The sequence below is a fragment of the Astatotilapia calliptera genome, chromosome 5 (genome assembly GCF_900246225.1).
Source record: "Astatotilapia calliptera chromosome 5, fAstCal1.2, whole genome shotgun sequence".
In the NCBI taxonomy this organism is placed as follows: Eukaryota; Metazoa; Chordata; class Actinopteri; order Cichliformes; family Cichlidae; genus Astatotilapia; species Astatotilapia calliptera.
Window position 1 is genome coordinate 6,196,468 of NC_039306.1, and position 26,096 is coordinate 6,222,563.

A 26,096-nucleotide genomic window follows, 5' to 3' on the forward strand; every position below is an offset into this window, starting at 1 on the left:
ATAAATTTAAATACATAATTACAGTTTCTGCGTTATTTTAATCCAGTGCCAGATGGTTGATGTTTTTAACATAAAATAACCGATAAAGTTAACTGCCAGAAGACAAGTTGTTTGAGATGTTTTTTACGGTGTAGGGAAAATTGTGTATTTTTTGTGTGATTAGACCTTTGTCTCATAAAAGGGAGATATTTCTATTATTATTTTTTGGATAAACACCAGCTGTTACGCTCCTGCTAGTTGGGAAAAATATCATTAGAAGATATTGCATGCCAGTATGTGGATGATTCTCTGCATTTTAAAAAAGTATTTTTATGGTTTTATGGTATATCTCATAAACTGCAGAGTTGTACCGTGACTATATTTTTTTCAAAGCCTTTTATATAAATGTTTAAGCTTTGGAATATCTTTCACATTTGAACACTTTAACAGTGGATTTTTTTCTCTATTCCTCAAATGATGACTTTTTTTTTTTCAAATATTGTGTTGAACATAAAATTTATACCTACCTGCAAAATGTAAGGAAACATTAAAATCAGTGTTCCCCAGTGATGACTTTGCTTTGTCAGGAAGATGAGCTTCTCCATGCCTGTCTGTGTTTTTGCAAATGCACTTGCAGATCCGTCGTTTAGATATGTGTACCTAAGTGAATGTGACAACTGGCTAAATCAAGATTGATCTGACACCAGGAAAATGTCAGGGGAGCAGCCGGAGCCACAGAAATGTCACTGTAAAGGAGGCAGCAAGGTCTGCTGCAGTTCCGCTCGCTTAAATGTGAATCCAACAAATATAACACAATAATAAAGATACAGACACTGGGGACAGCAGAAGTATACCACAAGTGTTTTTCTGCCTTTTCACAAAAAAATGCACACTTACACACACATTGGAGAATCATAAAGGTTATCAGTGTCTGCTTACAATATCTGCCTTCTATGTAGGTGATTATGGAAACTGGTAAATAATCACAATACATATATTCTTAGATGTAATGTCACCCTATTTCCCTGGAAAAAATACACAACTTTCATATATAAATATATATATGTAGCCTACAAGCCCACAAACAACACCTCAGAACATGTATATGTTTTGATGTGAGGCAAACAAAATACCACTCAGACTTTTGATTCTTCTACCCCTCTTTTTTACACTGCCTTTTTTTCATGGACACATTTGTCAGCTTGTCACTTTCAATCTGTCACTTCTCTTCCTTATCATGGCCTCACATTGCGTTCTGTCTCCAAGTCTTGACACACAATGATGAAAAGGCATTTTTTTCATGTTGGTAAACTCTTTGAAGTTGTTGCTGGTCGTCTGTAAAGCAAAACCTTATCTCAACAAATATAATTTGCTGCTACATGACAAACTGCCTTCATGTTATGGGTGAAATGCCCCGTAGCATGCTAAAAAGATACATAAGACAAATTTAAAAGGAAAATAAAAATACACATTTTGTTATAAAAAAGAATTGAAAACTGAATCCTAATCTAATTATCCTTCCGGATACAGAAATTAAACGATACGTGGTGTGGGGGTGTTTTAAAGTTTTCAGAGGCATACAGTCTCAGACTGTTGTGTTCATTTGGACTGGCAAATTAAGTGATCAATTACATTGTTACTGTTGGATACAGACTGTAGCAGATGCAGGGAGAATCTTTTCCGTGCAGCAGTGGAATGGAATGCTGTGTTAAAGTCAAAAGGACAAATTGAGGTGTAGGCTTCCCGTACTTAAACAGTAATATGAAAATTGTTCTACATGTGTCAGAGGAGCTCCAAGACAACACGAATAACAGTGATATACGTTTGAAGAGATGAATTACTTGCTATCCTCTATGCAAGTATACCCACGAAGCCACTCTGACTCTATTTGTCAAAGCCTCATCCTGTATTCTGACTTACATTTATCTTTGTCTCTGGCAGAGAGCTTGTACATACACAAGTAAAGTTTAATTTCACACAGTGGCTTTCACAGTGATTTCCTCTCCTCTTGTTGTTTGCTTTTGAAAAAGAAGATACATGTTAAATGTTAATGGCATAAAAGCAGTTTATTTTACCATAAAAGTTTAACCTCAGGTTAAACTTGACATTCTTTATCTGGAAACCTTGGACTGTGCACCGACTAAAATTATTTATTCTACTTGAGTTACTTCTACTTCTATTTGGAATTATTGTCAACTTTCAAGTCTTGAAAACTATAATTATTTATTTAAGTTTGAGTGAACAACACTTCTACAAGTAGTTCTTTTACTGCTTTTCTCAGTGCAGATGTAAGTACACCCATATGGAAAAGAAATAGTAAAAACTTGTATGTGATTACTCATGAAAGTGGCCACTTTCATGAGTAAATCATATAAGGCTTACATGATTTACTCATGAAAGTGGCCACTTTCTCATTACTTTCATACATTGTTTTAGTAAGTATCCAAAACATACAAGTTTCATTATATAATTTTTCAAGGGATCTTATATCTGTTTTCACTCTTATATGCTTTTCATACAAGTTTCACACAAGACAGATACAAACTTTATAAGATTTATGTATATCTTTTCCATATGGGCAAAGTAGACAAAAAACCACAACAGTGATAATAAACTTACTGATTTGAGTTCCATGAAATTTACTGAAGGCTAGTAAAAGCTAGACACTATCAAGGAGACATAGATGGTATTATTTATCATAAAGACACTAATATGTGTTTCTCTGCTTTACCTTCTCTCTGATCCCAACCCATATCTGACCCAGACAACACAGCTGGCATCCGGACTCAGCGGTCAGGCTTTAACCGCCATGAGCAGAACGTGTACTTCCTGCCTATTCTAGTGGTTGACAGTGGGCCTCCCTCCCTCAGCTCCACAGGCACCCTGACCATTCGTGTTTGCGGCTGTGACACAGGTGAGTGCTGCTGTATGAGCTGCACCATTACTAACATTATCATCACTGTCACCTTCTGCAGAAGCGGGAGTGCTAAAAGGTCATCTACATGCCAAACAACAAAATAACACAAGGGCATAAATTTGCATCAAAATGGTCCTCTACAGAGATTTCACACTCTTAAAATCATAATATATACATGATAAAAGACATTTTCTTTACAAGATGAGGCTTTGACAAACTGCTTGTGTTGAATTTGCAAAGTAAATGCTCCTTTTATGTTTTATAATGCAGATGGAGCCATCCAGTCCTGCAATGCCACAGCCTATGTAATGAGTGCAGCTCTCAGTCCTGGGGCACTTATAGCATTACTGGTGTGCATGCTTATACTAATAGGTAAGCAAGTGAATGTTCTTATAAATGCATGGAAGATGAATGTATTGCTGTATGTTGAATTTTTGTATGGATTCATTCGTTTGCTTTTTTGCTGTAATGCTTAGTTTGGGATGGTTACTTTGAGATTCAGTGGAATCACAGTGGGATCAACTAGTTGACAGCTGGGCCTAAAGACATCAGTTCAAGCTCAGTGCCTTTTTGTCATTAATTCCTACAGTCATGTTACCTTTTATTGGACTGGTCAGTTTTATATTTAATCCATATATAATTGAACTGAAAATGCATATTTGTTAAAAACTTAAATGAGAGACATTAAAACAGATCAAAACCACATTTTGTTGCTGCTTTCACTAGAAGAAAGAGGCACAGATGACATCTAGTTTTGTAAACAATATCAAGCTACTTTGATCCCTGGAACACAGACTGTGATGGAATGAATGGGAGTGAAGTGAAAGTCGTCTTGAGAAAGCAAACATTTAAAAGAGCAGCCTCAGCACTTGGAATAGAGGCTTTAAATGGGCTTTCCAGAAATTATTGGATTTTTATAGAGAGACACATACACATGTGCATCTCCTAGCACACATAAATGCATATGCTAACCCCCTAAGAGATGTTTGATATTGCCATTTTTTAAATTTTCATGAGTTTCCTTCCCACTTTCCCCTTCTGTACATGTTGGAGCTCCACTCCACAGTGACAGCATGAGACCACAGCGCTGTCACAGTGTTTTGTTTCCCTCGCTCGTTCCTCGACACACTTTACATTGCACAGGAATTGAGTGATGGATGATGTGACACTATGCAGACTCAACTGTGAATAACATCGCTAACTATTTCTTTTAAGAGCTTTTCTAATGAGAGTTGTTAAAACTCTGTCTCCATTAACTGAGACATCTACTGCAGTGAACTTCAAAAGCAGAGCATCATTTATTCATCATGGCTTTAAAAGCCTCAACAAAATGTTGTGTACAAATCTAAGGCAACCTCTGCTGGCTATAAAAATGTTTCTCTGGTATTGTGGTTATGGTACTCTGAGCAACATTGCATCCCCCTGAAAAACCTGGGTATGGCCTTTAAACTACTAAAAACCTCGATTCTGTGCATGAAAATAGACTGTACAAAATATTTTATTTAATGGGTGGCTTAGTGAACAAAAACAAGCAGTATGCAGTTTTTTTCTTTATTCCGATGGTGTAAGTAATCCGTGCCATTCTCTTGCCTGTAAATGTGCCTCATATAAAAAGCTGAAGGACATGCTAGGTTAAAGCACCTACATTCTGCTAGTCATCATGTGGACAGTCAAATCTCAGGACTGCAGGGGTTAGGATCAGGGGGATAAACACTGTTTTCACAACTATCATGTAGTGTGAATAACAACACTAGAGTGGGACATGTGACAGGAATCGTATCACTTCAGCTGCACACTTTCCTCTTTTCCTTTTTCATACTATACCACATAACATGCTATACACCTATACAAATTGCAAACCTAGATTAACAACTCCACTCCTAGTAACTGCAATGTAATTCATTCTCTCTATTCAACGTTATTGTGTGCACATCATCTTCTCTCTCCCACATTTGCAGATATACACTCTGACTGCCTAACCAACAAGCTAGCACTCTCTCCAGAGACTGGGCAACCTCTATTATATCAATTGTTGGGTGATGAGAAAAATGAAAACAAATTTCTGCCTAATTACCTTACGAACAAACAATCCCTCCATCAGTTCATTTATAGGCCTGATGTGATGAATCCATTTCACTGCGTTGCAGCATCTGCATGCATCTATTCCAATTACCTCCCATCTGCTTGTGATGAACTCCCGCATGGGGGCAACCAGCGCAGCCCAAGGGTAAATTAACCGTCTTGTCAGGAACGCTTATCGCAACATCTGTACACATAGGGACCAGCTTTGTATGTATAAGAGACAGCTATGCGCAGGTACATATGCTTCCTGCAAGAGTAAACTCTGTACATGGTGTTGAATTGAAATTTAGACGTGCTAATCTCCTAGTTAAATATGTTTTCAGTGGCTTTCAATTCAAGCATCTGTATACCTAAAAGGTAAATTCCATTAGGAGGGTTTTTGAAAAGTGAGGCTATCAGATCATCTTCGCTTCAGAATGCCACATAATAGCACATACTCTTTAACACAGTTTACAGAAGGGAGGCTGTTCTGCACCTAGGAGTTCATAGTTTCCTACCTCCTATTATTCTTCACATTAGTGTGAATTTAGAGTAATTGTCTTAGTGCTTGGTTAGTATGCATGGCTGTGTGTGCCACAGTTTACCACAAACCGTGACTCTTTCTTCAGCCGCCTGGCAATTAATTTACCCAATTCATACAGGAGAAGAATAAACACAATGGCTACAGACACCGTATCCCAGTGGAGCCCAGCAAACAATGTAAGAAGAGAACAACTGTACATATCAGTCAGAGATGATGAATAAAATCCAATTCAAGATCAGCAAAGCTTTTTAGTCTGTGTCACAGCTCTGTAGGCAATGAACCCCCTGGGTGTTTCACTTTACAAATGAATTTTAGGGCATTTATAGCAATTGAAAAACAATTACCAGGAACAGCAACAACTCGTTGTATAGATCCCATCACTATTATATTCTAATGTTGTGTAGGGTGTACAAAGAAATGAGATGGGAAGAAAGGTGAAATATTTATTAATATAATCATATGACCTTCAGCGTCACATTTTCCGTGCCCTTATGCATATTAATATACATGCTTTAACATGTATGGATTTCCTGTACACAGCACCTATTTCTAACATCCATCTATTTTGACTCGGAAACAACGTCACTATAGCTCATTTTCACAATGTATGAATGGGTATTTTGGGTTCAGGGCATCAAACAATATGTGCCATCCAGGACAGCACAGGCACCATTATAATTGATAGTCTTTTTATCTCTGTGGGCTTGTAGGCATCTGTTTTAGGCTATCTGTTCCAGAAGATGCATGATGTGTACTGCTTAATGATCTATCTGAATGTCCCTTCACTGGCATCCCTTTGGAGCTGTTGCTTATTGTGCCTGCTAAAAGGAAAAAAATACTGTAGGTACAACAAAGCATTTTAGAGAACATGCCAGGCAACTTCTTTTCCCTTATTGAGATTATATTGTAAAACGGGAGAGTAGAATAATTAGCTTTCCATTTTAGAGACAGAAACAATTCTGAGCCTGCAAGAGTGTTGTAGTACTTGCCAATTTGTCAGCAATTTGCAATTGGCAGTGTTTTATGAATCAGGACAGTGCTGCCATTTATAATCTGGTTTTTGTGAAATATGGCCCTCAGAAGCGAAAGACCATCGTTTTTCATGAACAAAAATAAACAACAACAACAACGAATGTGCATTACGATAACAAAATACCAAGGAAGTGAGTCAGAAGCTGTTTTGATGCTGTTGTACAGTTCAGTTTTTGATCTACAGTAGATTTTTTTCTCCTTTTATTTTAATAAATGAATGTTAGTACAATCGTATTGACAGGCACATCAGAATAAAGTACTTTTATCCTTGTCTTTCAGAGTATTTACTATGCACTGTAGAAAAATCCCTTTGCACATTCTTCTTTGCTAATAACCTGATCAAAGAGCAGCTAGATTGCTGTTTATCCCACTACTCAAAATTGAGTTGTTCATTATCTTTGTCACACTCCCCAGTGTGCATCATTCATTAATAACTGGCTCTAATAAGTTTTTACCATCACTGTAAATGACATTTAATGTTGTTGCAAATCTGAGACAAATCTGGTGGAAGTTTCAGAGGGAAAAGTGCAGCCCTGAGGAGGGATGACGAAGTTAGAGGGTGGGTGTCTGAGCTAAGTGAGACTTGTCTAATCACAAATGAAGGCAGTAATTAAAACAACTAAGCTGAAATTGAAGCCAGATTGATTTATCTGTGCATACAGCCTTTGTTTTCCTCTCATCTCATTAGTCCATAACAGGATCTATCACAATTCTTTTTAATCAAGACTTTTAAGCATTTATCTCTCTTTCTGAGTGGTCTCCTCAATTTCTTAGCTGAAGAAACAAAAACTCTTACTTTCACTTGACTTGGATGAGTATTGATATACAGATTGGTCTCCATTAAGCCTTTTGAATCATATTTCTGAGCGAGGCAATCAAGATGTTGAAAAATCAATGCTCATGCATTTGAAATGTAAAACTTGATAATATATTATCTTCCCCTGCGGTGCCTTTGCCCCGAGAGGTGAAATCAAAGTTACTATGGGTGTATTTAGAAACTTTCCTATGGAAAGCACTTGCAAATCCATCATGTGCAGTGTATGCTCGACATACACATTTAGCTCAGTAAGGAGAAAGAGAACAAGTAACAAGCGGAATTTATTGCAGAAACCTGAGCATGCAAAATAGAAGCATTTTACTCAGATGAAAAGCAACATCATAGAATGAAACCCCAGATGAAGGGGAGGTAGACTAGACTGCAAGGACCCTAGCCACCGGCGGTGAGTTAGCAGATGGCTGAAAAAGACTGTTTAAGATGAAGTGGACAATCCAGATGGGTTGAAGATGCGAAAGAATTAAATAAATTCAAATTTTATTTGTCACGTACACAGTCATACACAGTACGATATGTAGTGAAATGCTTGGACAACTGCTCGTGACCTAAAGAGAACAAAAAAGGAAAAGGCTATGAATAAGATAGAAAATAAATATGAAAAATTAAAAAGGGTAAATTTAACTAGGAAGGAATAAAATATAAATTAAGGTTAAAAATGAAATAACTGTACAACACAAATTAGAATGAAGGGTAAATTTAACTGGGAAGAATAAGATAAAGATAAATATATAAATTAAAGTTGAAAATAAAATAACTGTACAACAAAATACACAATACACAATATAGAACTATATAAGAATGTATGAAGAAATCTAAATATAAATAAATATATACACAATAACAGCAGCTGTACAAGTATTAACCGGAAATGAAGAATATAGTGACCAGTGTTGTGCAAAACCAAAGTCCAGAAAGTCCAGTGTGTGTGTAAGAACCATATGTGTGGGTCAGTACTGTGTGGTGGTGTGATTGAGAGACCGTATCGCCTGCGGGAAGAAGCTCCTCCTCAGTCTCTCTGTGTTGGTCTTCAGGGAGCGGAATCGCTTTCCTGACCTCAACAGAGAGAACAGTCTGTTGTTGGGATGGCTGAGGTCCTTCACCATCTTCCTGGCCTTGGTCCGGCACCGCCTGCTGTAGATTGAGTGCAGGTCAGGGAGCTCGGAGCGGATGGTGCGCTCAGCTGACCGCACAACCCTCTGTAGAGCTCGTCTGTCCTGCATGGTGCTGTTCCCGAACCAGGTTAAGATGTTTCCCGCCAGGATGCTCTCTATGGTGCACGAGTAAAAGTTCCTGAGCACCTTGGAGGGCAGTTGGAAGTCTCTCAAGCGTCTGAGGTGGTAGAGACGCTGTCGGGCCTTTTTCACCACGGTGTTGATGTGACAGGACCATGACAGGTCCTGCGTGATGTGAACTCCGAGGTATTTGAAGCTGTCCACTCTCTCCACTGGGCACTCGTTGATGACGGGGGTCTGGTAGTTCCTCTCCTGCTTAGTGCTGAAGTCCACTATCAGCTCCTTTGTCTTACTGACGTTTAGAAGGAGGTTGTTCCTCTGGCACCAGTTCTCCAGATTCCTAATCTCCTTCAGGTAGGCCGTCTCGTTGTTATCAGAGATCAGGCCCACCACGACGGTGTCGTCAGCAAACTTGATGATGGTGGTGGAGCTGGTAGTGGCCACACAGTCATATGTGTACAAAGAGTACAGCAGGGGGCTCAGAACACACCCCTGGGGGGCTCCAGTGCTGAGAGTGGTGGAGGCTGAGACATGTCCGCCCATCCTTACTGCCTGTGGTCTGCCAGTTAGGAAGTTGGAGATCCACTGACACATAGATGAGCTGAGTCCCAGATGCTCCAGCTTGGTGGTGAGTGTGGAGGGAATTATGGTGTTAAATGCAGAGCTGTAGTCTATGAAGAGCATTTTAACATAATTCCCCCTTCTAGTGTCCAAGTGAGTGAGTGATGTGTGGAGGAGATGAGAGATGGCATCGTCTGTGGAACGATTTGGACGGTAAGCGAACTGTAGTGGGTCCAGTGTGTCTGGTAGTGAAGAAATGATGAAGTCTCTGACCAGGCGTTCAAAGCACTTCATCACTACTGAGGTGAGGGCTACAGGGCGATAGTCATTGAGAGAAGCAGGGTGGGGTTTCTTCGGGACAGGAACAATGATGGACTCTTTGAAGCATGTGGGGATCACCGACTGAGATAAAGAGATGTTGAATATCTCAGTGAACACAGGAGCTAGCTGGTATGCGCAGTCTCTTAGGATACGACCTGGGATGCCGTCTGGTCCTGCTGCTTTCCTGGTGTTCACTCTCTTGAAGGCTCTCCTTACTTCATGCTCGGAGATGACAGTTTGACAGTCAGATTAACAGACTGATAGGATTTTTTTTTTTTTTAAAAAGGGCCTGAATCTGTAGGCATTTTATGTGTTTTTTCATCACAAAATGTCAAAGGGATTCACTTTTTGCATGCAATATGTTTAAGCCTCTGTGTGATGAGAAACCTGTAAATGAGAACCTTTTTATCTGTGTTTTACCAAAGCACGAGAATTCATGTGTGGGAACGTTTGTGGATATATGTGTTTTTGTGTTTGTCTTAAAATCTATTCACTGAATTGAATTGAATATGTTATTTTAATGTAGAATTACAAATATCGTCTCTTTTCACTTTCTTGTTCTCTCTCTCTCTCTCTGTCCATCAGTTCTTGTTTTGCTGATTCTAACCCTGAAACGCCACAGGAAGGGCCAGAGGATGACAGAGGACGAGGAGGACATGAGGGATAACGTCATCAAGTACAACGATGAGGGTGGAGGGGAGCAGGACACTCAGGCATATGACATGAGTGCTCTGAGGAACCTCTATGACTTTCCAGAGGCCAAGAGCTGTGACTCTGGCCCAGACATCCGCTCACTGCCACAGTGGATACAAGCTAAACGAGTGGGTGGCAGTGGCGCAGAGGCAGCTGCTGCGGCAGCAACAGACTTTTCCCTTTTCAAAGGCTACATTCGAAAGAAGGTGGAGCAGGCTGATGCTGACCTGTCAGTGCCACCATATGACTCCTTCCAGACATACGCCTTTGAGGGCACCAGTTCACCGGCGCTTTCGCTAAGTTCCATTCATACACTGTCCACCACCTCAGAACAGGATTTCTCCTATCTCAGCGAATGGGGACCACGCTTCAGGCAACTGGCAGGCTACTACGCACCAGGAAACCCTGAGGAGGAAAGGTCCTAGCACAGCTTCTTCTCAGCAGAGACACTTTTAAACACCCTCTTCTTCCTCCTACTTATCTCTCTCCCCTTCTCACCCTCTGGCAGGCTACTGAGATCAGAGCCAGTCTATGTACTCATTAAAGTCAGAGTACCACCTCTTTATCTCTTTAGCAAAATTCCCAGTCTCAGACTTTGAACTCCTTTGAGAAAACTTTGAGAGGTTTTTTTTTTTTTTTTGCTTTCTTTTTTTTACGCTTGTTTGTATTTTCTTGTGTGTGAGAGTTTTAAGATTTAAATTAAAAAGCTCTGGTGATCATATGAAATAAGGAAGAGAATGAGCGATATCTAAAACTGCTATTTAACCGTGTGCAAAGGGAGAGCTTGTTTCTCTCAGGAAAGAAGAACATTTATTTTAAGTTAAAAGACGGACTGTCAGCATTACATGGGTGGGGTTAAACCATGCCAAGGTAAAGTGTCATGTATTTATTTGATGCCGAAATATTTATGTATTTATTTGTTTTTATGTATTTATTTATTTATTTATACCATGCTCACTATGGTAACTACAAGAGTGAACTCTGCTAAAGTGTTAATGAAAAAGTGAGGGGAAAAGGACATCATGAATCAAACGACACAACATGGAAGAAAGAAGAACTGCATTAGCAGGGGAGTCCACACAATACCAGTGAAGAGATGACATCTGGGTCATATAAAATTACATTCTGGAAAATATTTCTATTTATTTTCTATGACCACTTTTGTAAAATAATAACCAACTTCAAACAGATATACGAAAAGCAAAGGAAACTAGAACAGAGGCAACACACTGAATAATAGAACTGCCGAAGAAAACAGCTGCCAGTTTAGTCTGAATGGCAAAGACTGATGCACTTTTGCTGTATTTTAGTGATTTATAAAAAAAAGGAGGGGAGTTTATGGTGACAAACTGAGAAAAAAATGTGTGTTAATCATTTCTTATCCTTTCCACAGCCATTTTTAAGGCAATAAGGCACAAACCGCAGCAGTGATTTAAGACAAAACAAAATGACTGTTTTCCTGGAATTGGCTGATGCCCAGCCTTGTCCTACAGGGAGCCAATCTTTATTCCAGATTTGTGTGTGAATGTGTACAATATGTTCGGTTTATTTCATATCCTGAGATGTTTCATTTTCCTTTTGACATTTTATTTCCTTTGGGGTAAGGGAAGAACGGTTATGTCTAATTAAAGAAAGAGTTTTATGGGATAATGTGATTAAGGAAGTGGTCACATCCACCTGGTATCCACAGCCTTTTCAGTGTTGACCTTAACTTGCAAATGTATGGAAAATGAAAAAAAAAAAGCTAAATAAATATTTGATTTTTTGGTAAAAACTACATCTCCCTTGGTGCAATAAACTAAATTACTCAGTGAATTGCTTTGTAAATGAGATCACGGAGATAAAGTAAATAGAGCATCTCTGTTACTAATTATTGTTTGCCACTTGTTTGCTGAAGATGTCTGCTGAATTATGAATAATTGTGGAGCTAGGTTTTGTTTACACCAGGGGTAGATTCAGAGAATAGTTGTAGATGGAAACAAACAGACCATATGACAGGCCACAGCCAAACAAAGACTCTCCTCTCAGTGTGTATCCCTCCTGGCTGCCTTCTGCCAAACTACAGTAATTGTCGTAGTCACCAGAGGATGCTGAGGTTTATGAAGTTGCTTTTATCTTTCTGACCTGCTGCTAAAATGGCCCTTCAGACAGTGGCTTGGATTCACATTCAAGTCCTTTCATAACTGGGTTTCAAAGAAATGTCAGTTTTTTTCAGTAGGGCTACTGTATCCACTCATAGTTTGCTAAGAAGTGACATTGAACTATGTTTCAAACATAACTCATCCATCACTGCTTGACAAAAAAAAGGTATAGCTAGACTTTTATTCTACAAAACTAAAGTAACAGCAGCATGACAAAATATATGCTGCCACACTATTTTACAAGTATAGCAGTGATGCCACAATCAGCAGCACAACTTGACTTCACGTTGTTGCAGTTGCAGAATAGTTGCAACTCTTTTTTTTCTGTAGTTATTTCAGTCAAAAAAATAACTACAGAAAAATTCTGTAATTAGCATATGGATGGATAGTCTTTAAAAATTGTGCACCAGTAATTAAGTTATGTTAAAGAAGAAACTCAAATTGATTTCACAATTTAAATCACGTTTTACATCCCTGGCTTCATCAATATGCATTGTACTCTATTATACTGTATTGATCCATACTGCATCAGTGTTTGTATTTATTTGTGCATCTGTGCCAAGGAGTGGTTGGCCATTCATTATTAATCATAGCTTTTAGCCTAACAGCATTTGCTCACTGACAAGCAAATGTCGTACGCTGGATGGATTTATACAAATGTAGGTCAGCATGAGCTCCCTACTCACAATCATAAAGGAAGGGTTGCATGTAAATGTCCTTTAAACAAACTATGTAGACCACAATGTTGTCTAGGTGACCAAAATCTGCAGTCAAAGAGGTCATGTGACTAATGTTGTAAAAGCTGAGGTTGAAGAGTAAGCCCATATTTAGGGGAAATGAGATCCTCCAATTGCAACTGTACATCCATGAAAATGCAAATGAGCCTTTCATTCATCTTCCGTTACCGTCTAGGAAAGTGTCAATATGCAGTGATGACCTGAACATGTGAACATATGAATGCATTGCCATAAATCAGAATATCCCCCCAACTCCAAGGGCAGCATGAGGCCAGTCATTAGTTATGTAGATAGATGGCTGGTGATTGACAGTTCTCCAGGGGGATAGCTGTGTGCAAATTAAATATCCTCTTCTCTTTGTACTTGGCTGGGTAATGACAATTGATTAAACATTGGGGAAATATGAATGTGCGCTGCTGAAAATATCAATCACACATAGCCTAATAGCTGAATAGCATTAGTTTTTTTTTTTTGAGTGTTTTTTTTTCTCAGGCATTAAAAACAAAGCTTTCACCTTCAGCAGTGTAAAAACAAATTCATTTAGCTAAAATGCAGTGCAAGTACACTGCATAAGCAAACCAGACTACAAATGCAGCACTCTGACAAGGTGAATTAATAAAATGAGATGAGTACAATAGATAGATGGCCACTCACTCTTTACAAAAACTGGACTCGGATAGAAAATTGTATGTCTTTTTCTTCACAAAATGACACCTTTTCCATGGGCAGAGAAGCGTTTCATTCAAAGATTAGATAATGACCATGACTTTTCTCTCACGCTTGTGTGACAGCGCTTTACCTGGGTCTGCAATGAAATCATTCAGTACAAATCTGAATCAAAAACAAGGCTCCCATTTATTTGTATAGCATATTCAAAGCTCAGAATTAAAATTAATTAAAAGCTTTGTCAGATAAAACACACAAGACATCATGAGTATAAAAAATGATACTAAAAAAAATCTAATTACATCCATTTTCTATTCTACTTCAGGTTCTGAAAGAGAAAAATCATTGACAGCAAACATTTGGGGTGAGGCAGGCTGCAATCTGGACAGGTTTGCCACAGGTCTAAATCATATAGAAAAGGGGCCATGAATAAATCTGCTTCAGCATACCTGCGTGCTGTTGGACTGTGGGAAGAAACCCAAGCAGGACAGTGGATAACACACAGACTCCACAGTGAAAAGCACATTATTCTCAAATAATTCATTTTCAGTTTGAGGCAACACTGCCACCATCACATAAAAATGTGTACTTTTTTAAAAAACATTAAGATAATATTGATTCTGGCAATGCCTGAGGTCCTTGGGCAGAGTCCACTATCTTATACAAAGGTCCTAATGGGAAAAATCCCAGTTACCCCTTCTTTTGATTTTAAGTCTTAGATAAGTAAACACAGCCCTGCTAGAGGATCAGAGGTTGTGCACTGGCTCATAAAGAAATAAATGTGTGCAGTAGCCAGCGACGAGTCCTGAGGAGGCAGTAAAGCTCAGTAAAGCCTGGAGAGATTATTTGTGCCTTATTCAATGATTCCATGATTTATTTATTAATTAATTTGCATTGTGTTAAAGATCTACAGTGGTCTAATTCAAAATAACTATTACCTAAAAATTTCCAACAAGCAAGATGTAATGCATCCCTCAAAGAATTAGCAGGTTTCTACTGCCTGTTTTTTTTTCCATCCTTTGTTTTTGATTTCTTTGGGCGGTCATGATCCCGCTACCTATAAATCGAGTCATTCGTGTTTTCATCTGTTTCTGCCATTTTATCAAAGCTGCTGGTGTCTCACAGATACACAGAAGGTCTCTTTATGGCAATAGGGAAACAGGTGTCTTGCTCCCATCTCGTCACATTTAAATGAAAGGGGTGTTTCTTTTTACAACATGCAGAGTTACTGTTGTCAAGGGGCATATTTTAACCTAAGCTATGATCTTTTTGTAAAGCAGCTTTCAGTATCTGAAACTAACCAGGTACAGTGCAAAACACAGAACTCCCAAAAGGGACACAAACTGTGATCTCCTGGCTCTGAAAGTTCCAGCTTACTTCCTCTCTACCCCCTCTGACCTTCTAATAAGGGTTTTATTGCTCTTTAAAAGATGTTATCTCTGCCTAATGTCTAATAATATCTTGTGTCTAATATTGGCTGTGCACCATTGCCAAAGGACACCTTGTGCATATAGACCTTGTCCAAGAGCAGCATTATCAACAGAATGACATTGTTTTACGTCCAAGGATGTGAAAGCGTTTTAAAATGTTAGTCAGGTGAATTAGGTCAGCCTGAAGCGCTTGTTAATTTTTAAAATTTTTTTTTGGTATAGAAAGGTTTATTTTTCAGATATGCATTCATGTGTAGGTATTTTCTCAGAGAAATGTTTGATATGCAGCAATTATAGTGACAGATGGTAAACATATTAAACACTACCATTCCTTTCTGGCTAAATAAAAGCGAGAGAGGGAGCTATGGTTGAACAAGAGTGAATGACAAGAGCATTAGCAAGACCAAAGCACTGAAACAGAAAAATCAACATTATTTTCCAAATGTTTCAGGACCGTTACATTCAAAAGCACAAATTAATATTTTCAGACCTCCTTCATCCTGTCTGGTGTGGCTTCTTTGCTCTGCATGTGTGTGTAGCTCACTGACTGTAGAAAACATATATTTATACAGTCATTGATGTGGCTCAGCCAGCCCTGGCCTCAGTCAGACACACACTTAGAGCTCTTTAAACATTCGTAACAAACATAGAGTGGAAGTTGTGGAGATGAGTCAATAATGTACCCTTGTCATTGTCCTTCCTGCACATTAATTAATAGTGGGTTAAACACCCACCCACACAACACTGCTCTTCTAAAACATCTTGAAAACAGTAAAATAAGAATAAAATCACTAAATCCAGGGAGAGGTTAATACAGAAAGTTAAACTGAAAAACACTTTACAAGTAATGGTTTTGAAAGACTTATTGTTGTCTGTAGTGTCTATTTTGACTGGAGTCTATTAAGGTTATGCAAACACATGACCACTGTGACATTCATTTGGTCACCATTTTGGATGTCTAAAAATGTAAGGTCAGGTGAATAAAGTGAATAACGACCATCTGTCAACCACCTGTCGCAAGGGAAAAAATAATTATTCTCCAAGTGGTTGTGAGTGGGTACTACCATACAGGCTGAAGATGATTGTTGATGCCCCAATCACCCAGGCCAGCCTATCAGTCAGCAATCCCCTGGAAACCACCAGGTAGGGAAGGAGGTAAAAACACTTCTCAACTTCCAGTTTGAAACACATTTTTCCCAGTTTTACTACTGCTTGGCTTGTAGTTAGTAAGTATTTGCAGACAAACATGAAATACTATGGGAACCTGCTAGCAACCAAAGCACTTACTAGCTTTTTGGTGCAGCAACCCAGCAAGAGCCAGCAGCTTCTAGCAACCATTGCCAGCAACCAGTCGATCATTCAAGGCTCCTAAAGACTGTACAAAACTCTGACCATTTAGTGACACCACGTGGTAAGATGTGTCTAAAGTATATTTTACCTAAGCAAAGTCATCTTTTCATTTGTTAGTGTCATTGGATGAAAGCTTATGGGTTAAGTGATGAGACAAACAGATTTCAAAACTGAGGATATGAGTTTACACATTCTTATTCATTTGAATTCAAATTCTGTTGTTTTGTTACAACGTGCTAACATCAGACTGATACATACAGTGTATATATTGGCATTGGTGCCCGTGACGGACCGACTACAGCAATAACGCATGGCACAGCTTTAACAGAAACAGCTGTGCTTCATGGCCAGGAAATGAGCTAGTCGGTCACTTACACCAACAAGCATTTTTTTTCAAAGATACTGCAGATTAAGATTGTATTAAAAGCTGCACCTGCCAATTGTCTTTGCAGCAGTGAGTCAGTGTGCAGATCTGATTTACTGGTCAATGACGACTCCTCTGTAAGTCACTGTACATTGGCTGTGTAGCAGACAGCTGATCCGACGTTGCCTGTGTGTTATTAGATTTAAGTATTCCGCCACATGTTATGTCAGTTTAAATAAAGGAGGACATCTCCCTGTGAACTATAGATAAGACTGGCACTATACAGACTTTTTACATACAACGTGTTATGGGATTTATTATTTCAGAGCTTTCAAGCACAAGAAATTAACATTTAAGTGCTAAAAAAAAACTGTATGCTAATGCTCTCAAGTGTATAAAAAACATCTGTCAAAAAAAAAAGCAAAAACAAATGAATAAGTAGTTTTTTTTTTATAGTCAATAAATTAATACTTAATCCCACACCACATTTCTGGTTCAAAGGTTTTCTGCAAATTTCACTTCTAGATTCTTGTTCTATTTCACGAAGCGGATTTTATCATACAAACTATTAACGATTACCTAAATTGATGAATTCCACTCTATGGAATACAACTCCAAGTTCACTATCATTTAGAAATAATGCATTTCTGAATAGGATCAAGCACATCAGAGCCAATGTAATCTTCTTTGTCTTCTCCCGTCGTCTTCAATTCAGGGTTAATGGCTCTGAGGAATCGCCTCCCATCTCAGTTATATATTAAATCAAGCATGCAGACAAACATTCTGCTTTTTTAAAAACAAAGTCATTGGTTTTGTCCGTTCCTGTGTTCTTCTTGTGATTTGTAGTTTTTGATATCTCTGTGCATGCTTATTTTAAACATGCCACCTTTCAACCAATTTGCAAAGCAGTCTTTAAATAAACACATAAATACAATAACAAAAGTTTTGATTGAATTTCCATAAATGGTACTCTAAAAACTGACTCAAGTTACAAACAAGTGCATTAATAATGTAAGAAAATGCTTCACGTTGTCATATTTATATATCATTCTTGCATATTAAACTGTGAAGTTCAGTGTCCTTGTGGGAATCTTAGCTGTGGGACTTTTTCTGGTGCTGTCGGTAACATCTTCCCCTTTCACATGCAATGATTATTGAAAGTATAGTTTTTCTACTGCTGTGCATTTATATCATCACATGTTTTAAGCTTCAAAAAATAACACAAATTTCAAAAGCAATGAACACTTTTTAAATGTAATTAAATCTAGATAACTGATGAGTTTTTTCAGTTCTATTTCCGTTAAATCCTCAGTCATTAATCTTTATGTCATTTTTGACCAGATAGTGACTGTGTAATTCAAGTGCTTTTTATAACTTCAACTGAGTAATTATGCCAGTAATTGTGATTTCTGTTGTACTGAATTTAACAGCAACAGTTCTACTAAACTTTTTAAACAGTTTTCATTTCACTTCACTCCTACACCAACTCTCCATCAGAATCAAAGCTTAAGATTCTTGTGATTATCATCTAGTAGCTTATTATGTTTTATACTACAAAGCATTTAAAAAATTAAAAAGGTGCTTTAAAAATAAATTGGTTTTCCTTATAAATTCAACATTTTGCTTGTGTGCAAATTATTGGGATTGTGTGTCACTGTATGGAGTACAGTGTACCAGTGATTTTAAGTAAAATGTGTCAACTGGATGGTATAGTCAGATAATAATATATCTCTCCAATGCAGAAATTTCATGCTCATTCTTTCTTATTTCTGGCAACCCAGACAAACCAACTACCAAGTTTACTCAGGTTAAAGGTGCCTTCAAGACCTACCATAGAACCAAGGCCGCCAGAGCTTACTTTATATTTTTACATGCTGTAGTGCCATTTTTGGGAGCATTTCAAGTTGCTATACATCATTACAACTGTTATAGCCCATATTTTAATAATATGTATGCATTAAGTCCATAGTAACTACATAAATTGCAAAAAAGTGCAATAAACTACAAAAAAATAGAAAATCGTTTTTGTTTTTGTTTTTTTACATATATTTCTACTTGGAGAAATTTAAGAGGTTTATCCCTCAAAACTAAAAAAAATAGTTTATAACAACAGGAAATTTATTTTGAGTGTCTTCATAGTTTTATTTTTGAGATACACCAATTTTTATACAGGGAGTGCAGAATTATTAGGCAAATGAGTATTTTGTCCACATCATCCTCTTCATGCATGTTGTCTTACTCCAAGCTGTATAGGCTCAAAAGCCTACTACCAATTAAGCATATTAGGTGATGTACATCTCTGTAATGAGAAGGGGTGTGGTCTAATGACATCAACACCCTATATCAGGTGTTCATAATTATTAGGCAACGTCCTTTCCTTTGGCAAAATGGGTCAAAAGAAGGACTTGACAGGCTCAGAAAAGTCAAAAATAGTGAGATATCTTGCAGAGGGATGCAGCAGTCTCAAAATTGCAAAGCTTCTGAAGCGTGATCATTGAACAATCAAGCGTTTCATTCAAAATAGTCAACAGGGTCGCAAGAAGCGTGTGGAAAAACCAAGGCGCAAAATAACTGCCCATGAACTGAGAAAAGTCAAGCGTGCAGCTGCCAAGATGCCACTTGCCACCAGTTTGGCCATATTTCAGAGCTGCAACATCACTGGAGTGCCCAAAAGCACAAGGTGTGCAATATTCAGAGACATGGCCAAGGTAAGAAAGGCTGAAAGACGACCACCACTGAACAAGACACACAAGCTGAAACGTCAAGACTGGGCCAAGAAATATCTCAAGATTGATTTTTCTAAGGTTTTATGGACTGATGAAATGAGAGTGAGTCTTGATGGGCCAGATGGATGGGCCCGTGGCTGGATTGGTAAAGGGCAGAGCGCTCCAGTCCGACTCAGACGCCAGCAAGGTGGAGTACTGGTTTGGGCTGGTATCATCAAAGATGAGCTTGTGGGGCCTTTTCGGGTTGAGGATGGAGTCAAGCTCAACTCCCAGTCCTACTGCCAGTTTCTGGAAGACACCTTCTTCAAGCAGTGGTACAGGAAGAAGTCTGCATCCTTCAAGAAAAACATGATTTTCATGCAGGACAATGCTCCATCACACGCGTCCAAGTACTCCACAGTGTGGCTGGCAAGAAAGGGTATAAAAGAAGAAAAACTAATGACATGGCCTCCTTGTTCACCTGATCTGAACCCCATTGAGAACCTGTGGTCCATCATCAAATGTGAGATTTACAAGGAGGGAAAACAGTACACCTCTCTGAACAGTGTCTGGGAGGCTGTGGTTGATGCTGCACGCAATGTTGATGGTGAACAGATCAAAACACTGACAGAATCCATGGATGGCAGGCTTTTGAGTGTCCTTGCAAAGAAAGGTGGCTATATTGGTCGCTGATTTGTTTTTGTTTTGTTTTTGAATGTCAGAAATGTATATTTGTGAATGTGGAGATGTTATATTGGTTTCACTGGTAAAAACAAATAATTGAAATGGGTATATATTTGTTTTTTGTTAAGTTGCCTAATAATTATGCACAGTAATAGTCACCTGCACACACAGATATCCCCCTAAAATAGCTAAAACTAAAAACAAACTAAAAACTACTTCCAAAAACATTCAGCTTTGATATTAATGAGTTTTTTGGGTTCATTGAGAACATGGTTGTTGTTTAATAATAAAATTATTCCTCAAAAATACAACTTGCCTAATAATTCTGCACTCCCTGTATACTGCAGGAAAAACGAAAAACAATCCTATGATGCAAATTTGCAAAGAAAACATCAAAATAAACTATTTTAAGCAGTGCAATATGAGTTCTAAGCATCCCAGCAACTATTCAGAAAAGCATAAAGTCAAACATGACTTATAAAAACACCAGTATAGGCTTTTAAGGCCTACAAGTAAAAAACTACATTTTCCGCGAAAATGGCGTCACTTCTGGTTTCGGGCAGGAAATGGCGGACATGCGATCGTTTGAGCTGACGTCTGTTTCAATGTGGGAAGTGTTAGGAACAGCTGATCGGATCGGCGTGTTTCTGGAATATTATGTTTTTGTTCCTGCAAGCGCTTTTTATGCAATATTTGCAAAGCTTAACCGTGACCTAGGACAAGCTGATGGCATAAGATGTAAGTGTCACGGGGTGGAGAGAGACAAGTTACCTAGGTTTTTTGTTGTGCATATTTTTGTTGTGTTTTACCTTTTTAATGTTTTAATATTGTACATTGGGTTATTTTTGAGTTTTACTGCATGTTTTAATGGTATTTATTTGGTGACTTGTCCTGGAAAAACTCCGCCCCTACCTGATAATAAACTGATCACACCTGCGAGTGATCCCAGAGAGGCCAATAAGAGGGCCTGACAGACCACAGGAAGGAGTTCGACCGAGAGGCAAGGGAGGACGGACAGCACCAGCGACTAGGGACGCGGAGCGAACAGGCGGACAGCAGTAGCAACGAGAGCCCAGCTTGTGCACTGCGGGAGAGCAGAGGCGGCGAGACAGCTGGTGCCGATTTGCAGTTTTAAAGAAGCGGCGGGCGGAGTTGAGAGCTCTGCCCACCCGGGGTAAGTCTTCGACTTATCCCCTTTTATTGAATGAAAATTGCCGAAAAGAATAGTAACTGCTGCTCCCTCCCTTTCTTCAGCGTACCAGGACGCGGAATGCGGGGAGGAAGGCAAGGACTCCGCTGGGTTTCCCTTTTACATCACTTCGCTGGACTTTTTTAGTTCTTTGTGACTTTTATATCGTAGTGGATGCCACTGGACTTTTAATGTTGTGTTTTATTGATTTTTATTGTGTTACCCCTTGGCCAAGGTTGTTTTAATTCATTTTACATTTTTAACTATTTAAATATAATAAATTATATTTTAATTATACAGATTTTATTTGTGTGCTTTCCCTTGGCGGCTCCACTGCTCTGTCCGTTTGGAGGAAGGTTTCCTTCACAAAACCCACGGTGGAAGTAAAACCAGCCTTCCGCCTCCGTTATATAAGTACAACTCCTCTGGTTTCATATGCAAAAAAAATTATTGCGCTAGCTTACGCGGTTCCGGTGTTGTGCCAAATTAGGTATCCCCGACAGAATTTGTTTCCCCTGCAAGGGAGCACATGCTGGACTGGCCAAATCACGGACAAACAGTATCCCACATTGTTGATTTTTAGTTTACAAACACTTCTTATAATGACTAGAGATGTTAGCTCTTTATACAACGAAGTTATAGTGGGTTACAAATAATATCAGGCTGATCCTGCCACAATTTGTTCCCCCTGTGTACATCACAAACAAACAGTATCCCACATTGGTGATTTTTAGTTCACAAACACTTCTTATTATGACGCATTACTCCTGAAACTTTGGAGAATTTAGCTCTTTATACAGTAAAGTTATAAGAGAATAAAAATATAAAAATAGTTATCGGCCAAAATGTTAATGGTTTGTTAAAATAATCCCATCTGATACCCCATGAGCAATAAATATATAATTTTCTGTTGTAACCCTCAAACTGAATGGCAATGTAACGATACTAATTTTTCCCTTTTTCACAAAATGAAAACATCAGTACTTCCTGCGTGCTCCCAGCACAGGGGAAACAAATTCTGTCGGGGATACCTACCTGTCCTACAAGGATTTAAAAATAGTTATGCAAAACAGAGCGTGCCCGCTCCGACCGGCTTTCTGCTGCCATAGATCTTTGTATATGATGATGTCTTTGGCTTGTGATTGCTAAGGCTCATCCAGTGCTGTTTGGTGATAACTCAACCTCTGCAACCATGGCTACAGAGATAGCTGACATCAACACATTTGCTAAACTCTTGTGACTGAGTAGGAACTCCCACCCATGAGGCATCATCCTTTAACCTTTATTTAAAACATTTTATTTCTTTTGCCCTTCAAGCCCCATGCAACAGAGTCCTGTAGGCTCCGATCCCCACAAGTTGCATATTAATATTATTCCATGCAGCCATTTAACCACCACTTCACAAAGGCTCATCCTGTAGAGGTCTATACCTCCCTGTCAAAAGTTGTCTTATTGAACATGTAGTCCTTCATCAGTGTTCAAGTGTAAGAATTATGGATAAATTAATGGTTGTCCAGCTATTTTATCTCTCTACTGGGAGGTATTTCAAGCAAGAGCTTCTTTTCCCACAGGGATGTAGACATTCTTTCATGCCTCAAGCTAAACTGTATTAGTCTCTATGTAATAGTAGGAAGACGCCTATGGAGCATATATCACTGCATGCAGAAGTGTTCTCCCACTGTACTCTAAAATTTCTTGCCCTGGTCGGATCAATCGTCCTCTAAATAGAGATCGTAATTCAACTCAGGGTTGACAAAGTAGGAAATTTGTCAAGGGCGAGGGTAGAGTTGTCCTATTGTGCTTCTTAAAATGTGTCTGCGACGCCTTTGCTTTCTGTTGAACTGCTCTGTAAATCACCTGGTTTTGTTGTTTTGAACCCAGTTTTTGGTGTATGATTTAGTTTTTATGTTTGACTCCAAAATATAATTTTTTATTCTGCCCCTCTTGATTGATTATTCAGACATTTATACTGACCTGACAAGAACTAGCAAACAACAATGGCTAATCATTTCAAGTGGCATTCAGTGCACAATAAAAGAAAAATAGTACTGAACAATAATAAAAAGACTTGTACTGCCAATTTTGATACACTCACCAGCATTTTGTTTTCACATATATGCAAAAGGTGGCCATTGAAGAGCTTTTGGCACAACAGATGCTGCGACAATAAAGAAAAAGGTATGTACTGGGTATGTGATTCACTTTGTGTCTGATGTGAATGAGCGCTGTTCGATAAAACATTTCCATGATTTTGTAAACCGAAACATTATTAATGCTGTTATGATTCATTGCTATTCATGAGCAGAAGATGTTATAAGGTCATTTCAGTAAAAAAAGAGCTTGAGTTTCTGAAGAGCATATTTCAACAATAGACTTAAGACAGCCGGCTGTCTCAATCAGTGATTAGATCACATGTGCTTGCATTAATAAGAGACAATAGAATCTGAGTACAGTCATTCCTGTGGCTGCACTGCTTCTTTTAATTAAAATATGAAGCAGTTAGGTTTAATGGAAAAAAAAGTGAATCTATAAAACATGCGCATGGTTTGTCATTCCAGCCTCTCTGAAGTTTTACAAGGAGTTATGTATAAACAGAGATGGGCGGTAACGTGTTACTTGTAACGCGTTACTTTAATCTGATTACTTTTTGGGGGTAACGAGTAAAGTAAGGGATTACTATCGCAAAAACGGTAATTAGATTACCGTTACCTTCCCGTAGGAACGCTGCGTTACAGCGTTACTAAAACCGTGATTTTTTGCGAGAATGTCTCATGACAGTGATGTAAGCGAGTGCAACGTTCGTGACAACAGCTGTGTGCAGATCAACAGTGCATCATATATCAAGTGCGGGAGAGAGTATGAGCGTGCAGTGTTTAAAGCTTGGAAGTACTGACCTTATTTTGAGTTTGATTCCATAAAAAGTGACAAAAACATTAGTGTCCGTTGTGCGTGGGAAGAAAACTTCTTTTTACAGCAAAAAAAACCCCCTAAACTTCCAAGCAAGCACCGAGTGCGCTACCATGTAATGGGAAACTCACAGAGAAACTCGCGGATTCTTCCACTGACCGCTGCAGCTCACCTGCACCAGGGTAAACCTCCGCCTACGCCACTCCTGCTTTACAGGTGAAAATAGAGCAACAGGACCGCTAGTCTTTGATGTTATTTATTTTCTGCTGTGTTTTACTTGCATCTATTTGAAAGACTGAGTGTAAACACAATATATATATATATATATATATATATATATATATATATATATATATATATATATTTTTTTTTTTTATGTGCTGGAATGTGCAGAAAATAGATTTAAATATTAAACAAATTTCTTCCAGTCAGAGAATGTTGCATATAATTTAATTTTTGCTTGATGCATAAAGTTAAAAGGTTAAAACTAATAAAACAAGTTTTAAAAAGGGACTTTTCCGCTGTCTATCTTGCGTGCTGCACAATATCGTTTATTATTTAGTATCTACTGATATCTACTGCTAGCTAGTTTATTGTGATGGTGCCGTTTTTTTTATTATGTTGCTCTTTGTTGTTTGCTTTCTCTTCTGTTTTTTTTTCTCCATACAGGTGACCCAGGTGTTTTTTTTTTTTGTTTGTTTGTTTTTTTTCTTTCTTCCCCCACTTCTCACCGTCTTTTCTCGCCTTTGGTTTTCTTTCTCTCCCTCTCTTTCTTTCATTCTTTCTCCCTGTCCTATCCCCCAGTCATGTCTGTCCCGTTTGTAGCAACTGAAAATAAAATAAATTCATAATTATAATAAAGGTCAATCAAATGGACCAATATGGCAAGGCCATGATGATCCACTTGGTAAAATCCTTCTTGGTCTTAAGACAACAATTCTGATGGCTAAAGATCCAAACGGGACACAAAAAAAAAAAAAAAAAAAAAAAAAAGGGACTTTTCCATTTGATTACATTTTGTATGATGGATTATGCAGAAAAAGTAGAATTGAGCTGAAAGATCTGTCGCTTTATCACCTCTTCAGGTTGTAAATCGTTTTTTTAAAAAGTAACTAAGTAACTAAGTAATTAATTACTTTTGAAAATAAGTAATCAGTAAAGTAACAGGATTAGTTTTTTGGGGAAGTAATCGGTAATTAGTTACTGATTACTTTTTTCAAGTAACTTGACCAATACTGTGTATAAATAATGTACAGGTCTTGATGGAGACAAAACAGAAGTACTGCTTATCATCTGCTAACGCACAGCTGGCATTAAACTGTTGTAATTAGACATGATGTAACAATTGGCTAAAAGCAAATAAGTGTAACTTCTAAAATGTCCAACTTTTATTTGAATTTGTCATATTTATGTTTGATTTGCATAATAGTTTAAAAATATCTGAACATCAATGTTAGCAGAAGTACATAAATAAACATAAATAAAAAATAAGCAGTCTCCAAGTGACTTAAAAGTCACTGAGTCCACAATAAGAGTAGAGAACAAGAACTCATTGATGACTGTTAGCTGTAGTCCTAGCCTGTGGCTGTTCCTATTAGTAGTAGCTAAGCATTTCTTGCAGGTGGAATGACGAGAAAAAAGATTAAACACTCACCCACAAAATAGTTTTTTTTTTTCTGAGATGGCACAGAAGGGTCTCAGGCACACCAAAGACTGTATCTTTGGGAAGGTCCTTCATACTTTTTTAG

General features: G+C 38.3%; 1 protein-coding gene across 3 annotated transcripts in view; it reads left to right on the plus strand.

The window, feature by feature from the left end:
* cdh22 (cadherin 22) overlaps positions 1-10,833 on the plus strand; it is a 200,825-nt gene extending 189,992 nt beyond the window's left edge. For all 3 annotated transcript variants that reach the window (XM_026166885.1, XM_026166884.1, XM_026166886.1), the window contains 3 exons: positions 2,744-2,893; positions 3,167-3,268; positions 10,068-10,833. In XM_026166885.1, coding sequence (XP_026022670.1) covers positions 2,744-2,893; positions 3,167-3,268; positions 10,068-10,600 — 785 coding nt within the window. In that variant the 3' untranslated portion in view covers positions 10,601-10,833. The remainder of the gene's footprint in view (positions 1-2,743; positions 2,894-3,166; positions 3,269-10,067) is intronic.
* The last annotated feature ends 15,263 nt before the right edge of the window (positions 10,834-26,096 follow it).